The sequence below is a fragment of the Malaclemys terrapin genome, chromosome 1 (genome assembly GCF_027887155.1).
Source record: "Malaclemys terrapin pileata isolate rMalTer1 chromosome 1, rMalTer1.hap1, whole genome shotgun sequence".
Taxonomy (NCBI): Eukaryota; Metazoa; Chordata; order Testudines; family Emydidae; genus Malaclemys; species Malaclemys terrapin.
This window is the reverse complement of record NC_071505.1, coordinates 342,731,572-342,747,327: the sequence shown is the minus strand read 5'-3', so window position 1 is coordinate 342,747,327 and position 15,756 is coordinate 342,731,572. Positions and strand designations below refer to the sequence as shown.

Sequence of the window (15,756 nt, the reverse complement as noted above, 5' to 3'; positions counted from 1 at the left end):
TTCCTTTCAATGTGATGTTCTCAGCATGCAAACACCCCAGGAGATGAATATAATCTAAAACACCGAGCTATCCCTCCTGACTAGATCTGAGACATGTGAACTGCTCCATGCATCTCAATGAGTGTTCCCATCCACCTCCTGCTTTACAGTTTGTGATATGCATGAAGATGCATGTTCTCAGCTCCCCATCCAAAGGGGCAGGACTTTTCCAGATGCTGGCTCAAATAAGGGGCAAGGAGAGAACCTCAATGTTAAGGCTCCACAGGTCTGGTGCCTTGCACAGCTCTGGAAGAGTCCCTGGGAGAAGCCCTTTAGTGTGTTAACCCCTTGGCCTCACTGCCTCCTGGGTCCGAGCTTCAGAGCCTTCAGCATCCATTTCACTCAGTGAGTCCACTCGAATTGGCCACCTGGGGGGAGACTTGCACATCCAAAGGAAGCAATGCACTCCCAATCTCAGTGACTCAGAGAGCATTGTAAAAATAGAAGGGTTTATTACATGTCTGGAACACAGCATAGAAAGTCCTTACTTAGCATCGAGAATGGAAAAAGTTACAGCATAGTCCACTTGGGTCAGTCCTGCCCCTCCTCCTTTGTCCCCAGTCCAGAAGCGTGTCTCCTGCTTCCAGCAGCCCACACTATACAACCCCAAGGGTCTCTCCTCCATCCTTTGTTCCTCTTCCTGGTCTGAACAAGGTCACCTGGTTATCTACCTTAGCTCTCTGTCCCGCACCTGGACAAAACCAGCTGGCTTCCTGCGAGGGTTGGGGACAGTCCAGGGTCATTAGTTGCCAGGCACCACATGTCCAGCCATTGGAGTGGCCATATTCTGCTGAGACTCTGCCAGAGTAGAATCATAGAATATCAGGGTTGGAAGGGACCTCAAGAGGTCATCTAGCCCAACCCCCTGCTCAAAGCAGGGCCAATTCCCAACTAAATCATCCCAGCCAGGGCTTTGTCAAGCCGGGCCTTAAAAACCTCCAAGGAAGGAGACTCCACCATCTCCCTAGGTAATGCATTCCAGTGCTTCACCACCCTCCTAGTGAAATAGTGTTTCCTAATATCCAACCTGGACCTCCCCCACTGCAACTTGAGACCATTGCTCCTTGTTCTGTTATTTGCCACCACTGAGAACAGCCAAGCTCCATCCTCTTTGGAACCCCCCTTCAGGTAGATGAAGACTGCTATCAAGTAAACGACTCTTCCCAGCACCTAGTTCAACATGCAGCACATAGGGCAAACTGATCTATGCACAGTAATCATACAAAATATTAAGAAACATTCCCACTTCAGCACACTCAGACCCTCTCAAAAGGGCAAGCCCCCCCCCCACCAGATTGCTGCTCACATGATGGGGGAGGAGGGGTATAGAAACCCTGAAAATAGAGAATATAGAAAATTCCTTCTCATTTATATCTTTCAAAGACTTGGAAACGAGCATTTTGGTTGCTCATGTAATGTCAGATGAGTCCCCTGAAGTTAACACAAAAAGCTTTAGCTCACTGGCAAAACCTCACTTTAGGTAATTACATCTGGCCTACCTAAGATGCCTTGGGCAGGTTTACCTGGATGAGTATTTTTACACTTCCTGTCCTTTTGGTGTTGCTGCGTACTGTTGAACAGTTGCCATATTCCACCCATGAGGCTGGATTTCAGTGATGGGTGACGCAATTCACATATATAGCTTCAAGTAAGTTTAAATGCATTGTGAATTTTGAAGATGAAAGGCATAATTTGAAGTGATCAAGATGATTACTATGAAAGTATAAACAAAAAAGTCTGACTGTACAGTGCTACCCAAGTTACCTGTGTTGACTGGATCACTGTAAGGTCATTAATGTAGCAAAAGCCTGCTCCCATGGCAGAACGAAGTCCAGCAGTCCCAAAGGTCAGCCTGCAACAGAGGCGATCCCGCAGCTCCTTGTTCATCCCATTCCGTACCAGGTTTTCAATCTGCTCTTTTGTTTTAGGATTCTGCAAAAAAAAAACGAAGGTTCTGTTCCCACTGCTCAAGGAGGATCTGATGGAACAATTACTGCTGCAGTGCAGTTTGTGTTAAAATAATTCTCACTAATTCACAGGATAGGAAGAAGTGGTCTCCGTATCCATAACCCAAGCTCTTTTAGAATAGAAGTTCTACGTTGGTGTAAGAAAGGATCATTCTTTGCTCTAACCTTTGTCACTTCTAACATTTCTCTATTCAAACATATTTAATTATGCATAGGCTTGGAAGTAGTAGATTTTTATTGGTAAATGTCAATTTCACCATATACACACAAATCAACACAAATATTCCCATCTATAATAATCAAAATGTACATATAGGCAAAGAAAGCAAAATGCTGCTTGAGAACTTGCTAGAATTTGAGTCAAGGCTCAAATTTACTTTGTATATTTTGACAAGTGATGTTGACTAGTTGTGTTTTAGCACTTACAAAGCTTTAACTTTCTGAATCTCAACATCTACAGTGATTAATAATTATTCGCTGACCTTCCTATTGTCTGAAATACCCCATAATTTCCTGCCGCTGTGAAAAGTTATAGATTAAAGTCAGAAAAATGCTTAAAAAACAAACTTTTTTTATATTGTCCATCAAACTGACAAAGTCAAATTCTGCCAAGTCTAATTATGCATGACTTAATTATTAAGGAAGTGAATTGTACTCCAGAAGGTGTTCCTTTCCAAAGTTAAGACCCAGAGCCAGACAGCTTAGAGTAGCTTATATTTCAAAGAGTTGCAACAAAATTGCTTGTCAGCTGCACCAGGAATTGGGAATTTAAAAAGACTTGAGTAAATTTTCAAAGGCACCGTTAGTCAGTGGGAGTTGGGCTCTAAGGGTGCCTTTCAAAACACTACCCCCTACAGTATTAGGTAATCTTATTAGTTTCTAGCGGCTAATGCAGAACCATTCCCTAGTGCTTTGTCCAGTTTAGCTTTAAGTTACTCAAGCAGAGGATATGCCGTATTGTTGTAGCTGTGTTGGTCCCAGGATATTAGAGAGACAAGGTGGGTGAAATGCTATTGTTCATTGGACCAACTTCTGATGGTGAGAGAGACAAGCAGAGGAGTCAAGCAACAATTGAGTCGGTGTCACAGTCAGGACATGTGCGGGATATTCAAGTTACATTCAGCCTCAGAAATGTGTTTGGATCTGTGAGTACCCACAGTAGTCAAAAAAAGGATAGGACAAGATTTGTTTTTATGTAGGGGAATGTAAATATGAATGCACAAGCAGCTTCAGTGTCTTTAAGTAGTGACAAAATTACTACTATCGTGTACCAATAATTTAATCAGAATTGTCAAAAATATTTTAAAATATAAAACCCAGCATTCATGCAATGTGAAGACTGCACAGTTCATTAAACACTCTGGCAATGCAAAGCAGAAACTGCAGTTCCAACAGCAACTTTTATTGCTTGATTTGAAGCAAGGCTGAATTATATAAATTAGAGGTTTATCCAGAAGAAGAAAAGAGTGTGGTTCTCAAACTATTGTAGTGGTGACCCCTTTCATATAGCTAGCCTCTGAATGTGACCCCCCCTTATAAATTAAAAACACTTGTTTACATATTTAACACCATTATAAATGCTGGAGGCAAAGCAGGGTTTGGGGTGGAGGCTGACAGCTCATGACGCCCCATGTAATAACCTCACGACCCCCAGTTTGAGAACCCCTGGTGTACACTGTATTTGCACTACATGGTACATATGAACCATTTACTATTCCTCTTTGGGGTAAAGTATTACTGCTCATTACAAAAGGCACATCTCTTTAGGTCTTATGCTGCACAACAGCTGATTAACATTGAAGTTGGACCCTTTTTATTTCTAACTGTGCAATCTCAGCAGGTTTTCTGCATTGATTTTCCTAGTGTTTTCTGGGGGAAGCTGGAAGTGTGGAAGCTGGTTTTAGAAGACATGTCTCCAAATTACAGGCTCACTACTCCATAGCTATTCTATTTGCAACCCTTACAAGTTCGGCTTTCTACTGCTGAATTCCACAAACCAATACATGTGCACTTCCATATTTGTATTGCACTAGCATACATAGTATAGTCAAGTGTGCGTGTGTAAACTTTATTTTGCTACTGCACATATCCAACATTCAATTTTGAATGATTAAATCAAAACAGATTTTGTTCAATCTAAGCAATGGTAGTCATCCTCAATAAGCACAAAGTCCTTATCAACTTTTAAGCTTCAGAGCTCAGCTGTTTCTTTTTACAACTGGGGAATGGGGAGGAATGCTTCACTCTCACCCAACAGTCAGACTGTCAAATGCAATTTGACTTTGGGTAGAGACCAGTATGGGAAGTTTACAAGAATGCTGCCAATTTAAATTCTCTAAAATAGACTTAAACAGCATGCTCTGATTTTGTCTCCAATTCCTTTAATAGCGTATTTCTTCTCCCCTGTTTACATTTATGCAAATCTTTTCTGCAAGGGAGAAGTTTTGCAGAAGAACGATGAAACTGACTAGACACAAAATAAAAAAAGATTGAGAATTTTTTTGCTAGCTTTTAAATTACAGTACTTTTAGGTGTGACCTGTCACTATAGTACGTACAACATTCAGACAAATGATCTTTCAAATCATGTCCCTTTAAGCCTACAATTAGAAAATTCTATACATAAAAAAAAGATGCAATTGAAACTAATATGCAACTGAAGTCTAGCCACACACTTATGCACATGATTAACTTTACCAATGGAATAGTCCCACCAGACTTGAAGTGTTTGCAGAATTGGGCCCACAGCCATTATTTAGATTATAGTAGCATCCAGGAGCCCCAATAAGAATCAGGGTGCAATCTGAACATATAAGAGGTGGTTCATACAATGAGGAGCTTACAAACTAGCTTAAAACAAGATGCAACAAGTGGGCATAAAAGAAAGGAATGAACTAGATAATCATAGGGGTATATGGTCACAGACTAACCATATGCACAATTTAATTGCTCCAACTCATTGTGCTGAGATATTTTGTGGGGGGGGGGGGGTTTAATTCAGAGATCGAAAAAAGTAAATAAGATTAGCATTCCTCACTGGCCATGTACCAAGTGAACTATAATAGATACAAACAGTACCCAGACAATTTAATATTTTTAAATAGGTCAGAAAATCCTGGTCAGAATTAGAGACTGTAGGCAAATATTTGCCATTTATAATGTAAGACTGGCAAGATGGGAGATCTCTGTGTAAGCTTGAAACTTCTCTCACAGAAGTTGGTCCAATTACCTCTCGCACCTTGTCTTTCTAGTATGGGCACTGACACTTAACCAGAAGAATGACTCCGAGGTCCTTGTATGTAACCATCATACAACTGAAGACAGTGTCAAACTCTCTCTCATGGTCAAAAGCCTCCAATCCATTGTCCAACCTAAAAAGAACAGGAGTACTTGTGGCACCTTAGAGACTAACAAATTTATTAGAGCATAAGCTTTCGTGGACTACAGCCCACTTCTTCGGATGCATCGGTTGCATCCAAAGAAGTGGGCTGTAGTCCACAAAAGCTTATGCTCTAATAAATGTGTTAGTCTCTAAGGTGCCACAAGTACTCCTGTTCTTTTTACGGATAAAGACTAACACGGCTGCTATTCTGAAAATTGTCCAACCTGTTATTTGGAAAAATCCCATTTGATTGACAGTGAACTGACTCATCATTATGCTTGCCAACAAGTGGTCCATTATTTCAAAGATTCATGCTGATGATCAATAGGGCTATTGAATAATAATTGACATGCTCCTCATTGAGTATACATTCTGAGAGGATATTTCCTTCAAAATACTTTCCTTCCATGACAGAAAAATCCAGTTAGATCTAAATAATTTAACTGGGCTTAGATATATTTCCTACCTGATTCCTCAAAACCAGTACAAATCTAACCCAGGAAAGCTGAAACTGCTTTTATTTAGTCGTTTTTAAACTGCTGGCAGTACTTTTTTCTGCCTCTGCTAGGATTATTTGTATGGCAACTAACAATGTCTAGTTTGTTGCTTCTTTATTATGGAATTAGATTAGACCCAACTGCTGAAATGACTGGGGATACGAGTGAAATTAAATGCAGCGCATTTAACCAAGGACTCTATGGTATGTCTACACAGCTGCCGGGAGCGAGTCTCGACAGACTCACACTTGCAGGGCTTGGGCTAGTGTGCTAAAAATAGCTGTGTAGGCACTGCTTTGACATTTGGGCTCCCTAGGCCATACCCGAACAGCCACACTGCTATTTGTAAGCATGCTAGTGGAAGCCCCACTAAAACAAGTCTGTCCACGCAGGCTACAAGACTTGCTCCCAGAAGCTGTGTAGACACACCCTCCGAGGTCTATGTCAACTAGAAAGGCTTGCAATAAAATTAAAAGCAAATCAGATTAAAAGTTGATTGTTTTTTAATGGCCTAGTCTCTAAGAGGCCAAGTATCCATGAGTTTTATCTGGATGCAGAGTCAATACGTGAATATCTATGGTAGCATACTTCTACAGAAACCACAAGAACACAGAAACAACTTCCTTTGAAATAAACAGTAGTTGGATGAAGTCAGCTGCCCAGCATGTTTTGCAACTAACTATTTTAAATTTAAGTTTGACTCAGTTGAGGTTGGTCCTGCTTTGAGCAGCGGGTTGGACTAACTGACCTCCTGAGGTCTCTTCCAACCCTAATCTTCTATGATTACAAGTGAATTTGATGACACAGAAGTAGGTTTGTTGTCTTGTTACTATGGAAGTCAGCAACAAAAGCCTCTTTCTTAAAGTGGCATTAATTTGGAGTTATCAAGAGCATAATTTAAATACTGTACCTAACCTGCAGTTGTATCCTCTCAGGCAGGCCCTTTTACCCACCTGGAGCCCTACTAGTTCAATGGACTCTAAAAGTGATCGGATAGCAGATCTGTTAGCTTTAGCCAATATAATTGTTACTCAAGAAGCTTTCTAATTTGTGCACATTAGAGCAGGGTTATAGTAATGGAAGACTTAAGTTACAGGATGATGGACCTTGATGGCAGGGAGAAGTTTGAAGAAATCTGCTACATCCTCTACATTCTCAAGTAGGCCATGCAACGTGCCTAAATAGCTTCATAGCAACATTGCGATTTTGTGGTTAAAGAGCAACGTCTTGTTTCATTCTCCAGAATGAGGAAGCTCATGACTTTCAATGAGATAATCCACATGGTCTCTGAGACCAACTGTCACTTACTACACAAATTAGGTTTGACTCAATTTTTTTGTTTGTTTTTAAGCCAAGGTTTAAAGACCAACAAGTGATGCTTGTGCAATATTATCGCTGTGGTAGAACTGAAGTGAGGAAAGTCAAAGTTATGGTTCCAACTTCAACAATAACTCAGCTGCACTAAACAGAAGTCAGATATGAATGGGTAAACTATACAAATGCAGTCCTACCAAGATAGCCCAAAATGCTGCTTCCTGAAATAGCTATCATAGGACACGACCTATAACAGTTTGGCATGCGGCTCGCCAGGGTAAGCACCCTGACGGGCCGGATCAGTTTTACTTACCTGCTGACGCGGCAGGTTCGGCTGATCGCGACCCCCACTGGCCCCGGTTCGCCGTCCCGGGGCGATGGGGGCAATGAGAAGCTGCGGCCAGCACATCGCTCGCCCGCGCCGCTTCTCGCCGCCCCCATTTGCCCGGGACGGCGAATCGCGGCCAGTAGGGGCCGCGATCGGCCGAACCTGCCGCGTCAGCAGGTAAGTAAAACTGGCCCGGCCCGCCAGGATGCTTATCCTGGCAAGCCGTGTGCAGAACGTTGCCGACCCCTGACCTATAACAATGACCATTCCCTCTATTATCCAAAAATTAGATTCACTGTCCCCCACTGTATCAAACAATGGATGTTATATACATGTATGCAAGGGGATTAAATGGATTGATGCTGTAGGAAGATATAAGATCCAACTATAGCACTGAACATGAAAAAACCTTACAAGTAATTATATTGAGCTTAGCTGCCTTTGAGCATTTGATACACACCATGTTTACTACAGAGCACCCATTCACCATGACTCACAGACAGCAACATCTTTCTGAAAAACTGATGTTCTGCCTGGAGCAGCTGTTCAGACAAAGCACTCTGACAACAAGAAGTAGTGTGGTATTAATTAACTGGAGACTTCCATTTTTATTAGTTGTCAACCAAGAGTACACTTTGTTAACGCTTGGGACAATTTTTAATAGGCATTTAGCAAAGTGAATTTTCAAGTTAAGACTGGATTTAAAACAATTCAGGAAGATGTTCAAGGTCAGAAACATTTAATTCAAATTAAAGTGGATGCAGTGACCCAGGTACATTATACTTTAAACAAACTACAGGGAGGAGCCAGCCAGAGACTCCAGCTAGTAAAAGTGACCAAAGAAGGGACCCACAGACACTGATATCATCAGAATTTTCTAGTTTTGACTGGACCTTCTCCACTCTGTGCTAACTGGCTATTTGTTCCAATGCTTCCCCTCCCCCCCGTTTTCATCTCAGCCTTATACCGGCCTTTCCTGGCCTTCACTTCTCCCCTGCAACGCACATACACCATTTGTCCTTTAAAGTTATTCTATGCACAAGGTAAATATGGATGGCCCCATTTTCAGAGCTGCTACAACTGGCTTCAATGGGAGCTGCAGGTGCTTGGAACACCTTTAAAAACTTACGCCAAGAAGTTACTTCCTCGGTGAACCTTGATGTAAAATTTGGGCCCCTTTAAACAGACTTTTAAAGAACGTCAGTAAGGCATTCTGAATACACTTCAGCTGAAAAACTAGCTGCCCTATTTCCTTGACATTTCCCAAGACTTTCTTAAAGATTTCTCCCCACCTCCTGAGGTTTGGCATCAAAGACACTGAAGAAATACCATGGTTGGTGAATAAGGAAAATTCTTTGGGGTTGCCCCTTTCTCTCTCTCTTTTCCTCCCCCCCACCCCCCCCGCCCCCAAGGAAAGAGTTTTATCAGTCACCTCTCCCCACAAGGTCATATGCTCTACAAGATCATCAGGATCTTGTCCGTGGTAGATTTCCTCTAGGTCACTAGGATATAGCAGGTTTCAGAGTAGCAGCCGTTTTAGTCTGTATCCACAAAAAGAACAGGAGTACTTGTGGCACCTTAGAGACTAACACATTTATTTGAGTATAAGCTTTCATGGGCTACAGCCCACTTCATCGGATATAGCAGTATCTGAATTGGCATCTGTCCACTTCAGGGATAGTCCTTCAGTACACGTTCTCTGGAATTCTTAATCAGGATCAGTGTGCTTACAGTACATTTGGTACAGTCAAAATACACGTATGGAAGGAGGTGAGGACTGAACAGTTTCAGCTTTGTTATCTATAGCAGACAAACTAAGAGAAGACAGATTCACATTCATCCCCATCATGCTATCTTGGACAGACTGCAGATAAAGTATTACATACACAAAGTGAAGGAAACAGGTGAATAAAATGGGTTAAAAGGAAAAAAATAGGAGGGAGCCATGGTCAAAACAAAGAGCTCAATGAACACTACTAGAAGAGCAGTTCCAGTGCTGTGAAAAGGTGGAAGTCAGACTGGAAGTGATCCAAGTACAGTAGGTTATTTTGGGAGAAGTGGCTGGATAAAAATAACTGATGTGCTTCAGAGCCCACCTATACTGAAGGATCTACAAAGACTGTGTGAGTATCAGGAAATGCAGTACCGTACATCTATTTCTGATTTTTGGACAACAGGGTTAAATCCATCTCAGTTGTAAGTACACTGAAATCAGTAGTGCTGGTCCAAGGATGAATTCACACCAAGGAGCTTCTGGGCTTACCCCTAAATTCCATGAATAATGTTACCTCAGTATTGGATTTCACCTGCCAGCACTAGTCTCACCCTCTTTACTACCACCTTTCAGGATACCAGATAGTTCAGTACTCTCTGGTCTCTGGTGATTTGTCAGGGCTCAGCCCTGCTGGGTGTAGCATATACAAAGACCAGCTTCCAGTGGAGACAAGTTTAATACAGAGCCCATGGCTAGAAGGAGGTTCCATTTTGTCTCACTTAGTATGGCTGCGGTCAACACCACGGTGAATCTCCGTATAAAATTTCAGCTAAACAGTTAGTGAGTCTAGCCACCATGTGTGATGCCTTAATAATTGCTGTTTAACTCTAGACCCCAGTTGGCAGACAAGACTTGGCATAACTCCAACACTGGTTTTAACTGACCTCTGGTTAGTGCTCACTCAAGCTGTAGTATTGCAAAGCCTCCTTACGTGTGACGTTCCCCTGGTGTTATCCGGACTGGTGATCTGCTAGGTCACTCCAAACCTTGACTCTGGGGGCAGCCTGACCCTGCTCTGCTGTGAGAACCCCCACTCCTGGGCTGTTCACATACAGCCTCTGGCATGTAAACTGCTCCTTAGATTGTGCAACCAAATGACACTAGCCAATATCTCCGGTCCCAGACCCAATCCTAGAAACCTTCGTCTTGCAGTGTCCAGTTATGCCCACTGGATGCTGCAAGCTTATGAGAGTTTGTCAATTTAACAAAGAAATTGATATGTACCAGGCTTTTATCCCAAGGGGACTCTCTAACATGCTTCAAACCAAATGCACTGCTTCAGGTAGAACAAACAGATTTATTAACTACAAAGATAAATTTTAAGTGATTACAAGTCAAAACATAAGTCGGATTTGGTCAAATGAAATAAAGGCAAAACGCATTCTAAGCTGATCTCAACACTTTCAGTGTTTCAGTGTTACAAACTTAGATGCTTCCCACCACAGGCTGGCTGGTTGCCCTTCAGCTAGGCTTTCCCCTTTGATCAGCGCTTCAGTCGCTTGGTGGTGATGTCTGTAGAGGGAGGTGGAAGAGAGAAGAAGAGCATGGCAAACGTCTCTCCCTTTTATCATGTTCTTTTTTCCCTCTTGGCTCTGCCCCTCCCTCCCCCCCGAGAGTCAGGTGAGCATTACCTCATCCCAGTCCCAAACTGGGCAAGGAAAGGGCGATGACTCACTTGAGAGTGCAACAGATCCTTTCTTGCTACCTAGGCCAGTGTCCTTTGTTCCTGTGAGGCTGGGCTGGGTTTGTCCCATACGTGCCCTGATGAGGTATGAACTGCCCCTCTGCTCTTGGAGAGTTTTTGTCTGGGCTTGTTTTAAGCTACGAGGACACATTTTCAGTTTCATAACTATATACGTAAAATTACAACCTATAACATTACTAGAACAATAATTACTATAACATTACAACAATGCTCAGTGCATCATGAGCCTTCCAAAGACACCCGACATGACAAACTTTGCATACCACACTATCATATTACAAGGATGAACATGGGGGTGCAGGGTTTTCCCTCGAGGTACAGAACGTCAGTGTATTCAAGAATTTGAGATATCTGGGTGTGCATGCAGCGCAGAGTACATTTTTAAATGTAAAAAAGAATTTGAATTTGCTGCAATTACATTGGCCAGTTTAAATGAACTATAATGGCCCTCCCCTATCATCCCTTGATGACATTAAACTAGGCAATCTAAGCCCTCATTATTTCACTGATCACTGTTAAGAATTCTTTGCCTCCTCTGGCTGTCCATCCACTGTGGCCCCCACACTGGGATCAGTGGACAAGTCCCTTGAAAGGCGAGTTCAACATTCTTGAAGGCTGAATCTTAATTTGATACGTGGAGGAGTCTCTGCAAGTGTTTTGGGCATAGAAAGGTATGTGATTGGGGGGGTGGGGCGCAGATGCTATGGAAAGCCTCAACTTGCTCCAAATCCCGACAGTAGAACCTCGGCGTTACCGACACCTCGGGAATGGAGGTTGTCCGGAACTTTGAAATGTTTGTAACTCGGAATGAAGCTCCGGATCCAGCAGCTGACACTCCAGGCCACGCTTCAGCAGCCGCTGAGCTGCTCCCTACACAGCCCCTGCAGGAGTTCACAAGCTTGTCCCCCTACCTGCAGAGGTGTGTCTGAAAACAGCCCCTCCCGCTCCAGGCGGGAGGTGGGGTGAAAGCAATGCAGACCCAGCGCTGCTCCTGCTGCCTTGGACTGGCAACCCCAGTGTCTTGCTGTAAGTGGCTGCCCCGTGCGTGGGGGTGGGAGTGGGGTGGAGACAGATGGCCCAGATGTGCCTACCTTTAAGATGTAATACAGGTACAGTACAGTATTTGCTTTTTTTTTTTTTTTTTTTTTGAAGGGGTGGGGTCTCTGCTGCTGACTGATTGGTTATTTACGGCTCCACTTGGTGTCCAGTTGACCCGTCAGTCCGTAACTCTGGTGTTCGTATCTTTGAGGTTCTACTGTATTTAAAAGTCCAGTGACACGTTCTGTTCCATGAAATGAGATACTGGATAGAGTATGTTGGCAGGAGGCCAGAAGTCTACGTTAGGGGGGGGCTTTTTGCTTGAAGTATGGAAGTGTGCTTGCTTGTAGTTTATTAGTTTAGTTATTACAGAAAGTAGGTTGGGAGGGGGAATGTTTTTTAAATCTTGCTTCTCCAGCCCTCTGCAAACAACACTGCAGGTAACAAGGGACAGTCAGGGCTGTTTGAGGTGCCCCGTCCATTCAGAAACTCAGCATAAGGACAGTGTTGAGGCAGATGATCAAAGAGGCAAAGGATATGATGCTCAAACACTCCTCCTCCCCCACATCTTTTGCTGGAGGAGGAGGACGCCCCCCCCCCCCAACATGTTCATGTGTATTTATTAAGAGCCCTGTCCCACAAAACTCATATTCAGTGGCAGCAAGTGGCAAAATCTGCCGCCATATCCCTTGGTACTACTCCCTCTTTTACAACAGCAGGGGACAAAGCTATCTGAAAAAAGTAAAGTATTTAGAGAAATATGCTGAAAGGAAAGTTGAAGAACAAAATGATCACAGAGCATTCTCACCCAGTGTCTCCTTGGATTAACAGGATAGGGAGAGTCAGGGCAGAAAGAAGGTTGAAAACATTATTTAAATTAACTGTTCAAAATTCTGTTTCCTACTGTTGTAAACGTGGCTATAGTGACAACACAGGAAACAGATCTGTGGAGGAAGAAGATGAGACTCTGAAAAGGACACCTGGCCATTTACTTAGGGCAGAATTGCCCCATACATGAGAATAACCTCCATAAGCTATAGGGAACCGAGTTTGTACTTCCAGTTTTCACCTACTCATATGCCAGGGCAAGGAGAGGGCAGGACTGTCCTCCCTGAGAGTCTGGAATGGGGCTCCGTCCTTTAATCGACACATTTTATGAATGGTAGCAAGGAGGCTCAGTACCTGTGCACTGCCTCCTAGAGCTCACTACAGGACCCATGCCACCACAGTGGCCCTTATTATTGCTAAACATCCACTCGGAAGTGGTGCCTCACATCGCACTGGGGAACGCCTAGTTTGCGATTACTAATTATATCCGGTTTAACAGTTTATAAAGTTATATTGACTATAGCACCACCAATTTGTATGGTACTACCTAGAAAAGGTTCTACCCCCTGGAGTCTAGCATTTACCCAAACAAAACTACAGATCATCAGACCCTTAGATTATAAAATACTTAAAGTAGAAAACTGATCCTCTTACTTTTATAGCACTGTTCAGACTTCTTAGTTTATACAGTGTTGTAAGGATCCTTCTATTTTATGAGGCACCTTGCAAAGCTTTTTAGCCCTCAAATACAGAGGAGAACCAGTTCAAGAGACAGAAATGAAAGTTCCTTCCAGGCATCTTGTAACGAGAGCACGGAGTAAGGAAGCCTTTCAACACAGTTGAGCAGTGAACACCATGAACTCGATGTGGTGGTGTAATTTTTGATAGTTATTTCACTCAAGCTGGAAGAAAACAATAGTCACTGAAAATGTGCAGATGGTAAACAATGAAGAGGACAGGTCACTGATACAGAGTGATCTGGATTGCTTGGTAAACTGGGTTTAAGCAAACAGCATTTTTAATATGGCTAAATATAAATGTGTACATCTAGAAACAGGGGGGGAGAAAGTGAGCCAAAAACTTACAGAATGGGGAATTCTATCCTGGGAAGCAGTGATTGTCCACCACAACCTCCAAATCATTTTTCAGTCAGCTGAACATGAGTTCCCACTGTGATGCTGTTTCCAAAAGAGCTAATGCAATCCTGGGATGTACAAACAGGGGAATCTCAAGTAGGAGTAGAGAGGTTATTTTATCTCTAGAGCTGGCAACAGTGCAACCAGTCCTGGAATACGGTGTCCAGTTCTGATGCCCGCGATTCAAGAAGGATGTTGATACACTGGAGAAGGTTCAGAGATTTGATTAGACACTAAGAATCTACATGGGGAAATAAATATTTAATAGAGGGCTCCTCAATCTATCAAAGAAAGGTATAACATGATCCAATGGCTAGAACAGGGGTCAGCAACCTTTCAGAAGTGGTGTGCCGAGTCTTCATTTATTCACTCTAATTTAAGGTTTCGTGTGCCAGTAATACATTTTAACGATTTTAGAAGGTCTCTTTCTATAAGTCTATAATACATAACTAAACTATTGTTGTATGTAAAGTAAATAAGGTTTTTAAAATGTTTAAGAAGCTTCATTTAAAATTAAATTAAGAAGCAGAGCCCCCTGGACCGGTGGCAAGGACCCAGGCAGCATGAGTGCCACTGAAAATCAGCTCGCGTGCCGCCTTTGGCACACTTGCCATAGGTTGCCTACCCCCGGGCTAGAAGTTGAAGATAGATAAATACAGACTGGTACAGAGTCTAGGTTTATTAAAAAAAATACAGAGGTACTTGAGGGTACTCATTACTGCTGCAATGGAAGGGGTTTTCCCATCGCTGTAGTAAAGGTCTACACTACAGTAATACAGCAGCACAGCTGCGCCACTGCAGCATTTGTAGTGTAGACACAACCCAAGACTCAAAACTGACTCACCAACAATGCAGATTGAGCTGCAATACAATTAATACACAGCTATAAACACAATTACGTCTTGTGATAATCAGACAGCCCAACTGTATGTATACACTGGGTACAGTATGGCTTAGACTAAAGAAGCAGTTCTTCAGAGTAGCTTAAGGCAGTGTCCTGAGCACAGGTTAAAAAAAGGCAACTGGAATCTGAAAGATTGAGTGAGCACCGCTGACATTTACCACACGAAGGTCAGCCAGTTGCTAGAGCTAGCACTGCCTGGCACGGCTCGGCTTCTGCTACACTTAAGAGAAACGCTGTAGAGAGGATTAAAATAACAGTCTAACATTTTGCTCCAATCAAAACGAATGATCCTTCATTAGACTGTGCAACCAATGGGAAATAAGCCCTGAACGGTAGAGAATAATGTAACGTTTAGTTTAAATGCACAAAAAGACGAATGCCACAGTGCGCGAGTTCTCTCAGCTGACTGTGCAGCAACAGCTGGTTCGCTTCGAAAGTGTGCCAACACCAATAATGCTGGTGCACCAAAAAGGAATTTCATCTAGTTTAGATTCATTTTTCCTATTTGAACTGGTTGCCGGGACAGAGCCAATACTGGCCAAACGGCAGGTGTACCAAAGAAGAGGGTTTACCTTTTGAGCTAAGAGAGAATTTCATTTCATGCTAATTGAAAGACTCCTTGCAGATTACCACATTTTTGCTTGCTTAAGGTTCTGCAAGCCAGTCAACGCTAAGAAGCTGAAAGACGCTACATCACATAATACTATTTAGTCATTTATTCTGATAAATACTTTAGTTTTATCATAAAACTTGACAGCATACTAGGAAATGTACTGTAGTGCTGAGACACTTTGGGAGTTCCCCCTGACCAGTAAGAGGTTTTGTCCCACCTGCTCTCTAACTCT

General features: G+C 42.8%; 1 protein-coding gene across 1 annotated transcript in view; it reads right to left on the bottom strand.

The window, feature by feature from the left end:
* PGM2L1 (phosphoglucomutase 2 like 1) overlaps positions 1–15,756 on the bottom strand; it is an 80,912-nt gene that overhangs the window by 49,234 nt on the left and 15,922 nt on the right. Inside the window, exon 2 of the mRNA XM_054015907.1 lies at positions 1,804–1,971. Within this exon, the coding sequence (XP_053871882.1) occupies positions 1,804–1,971 (168 nt within the window). The remainder of the gene's footprint in view (positions 1–1,803; positions 1,972–15,756) is intronic.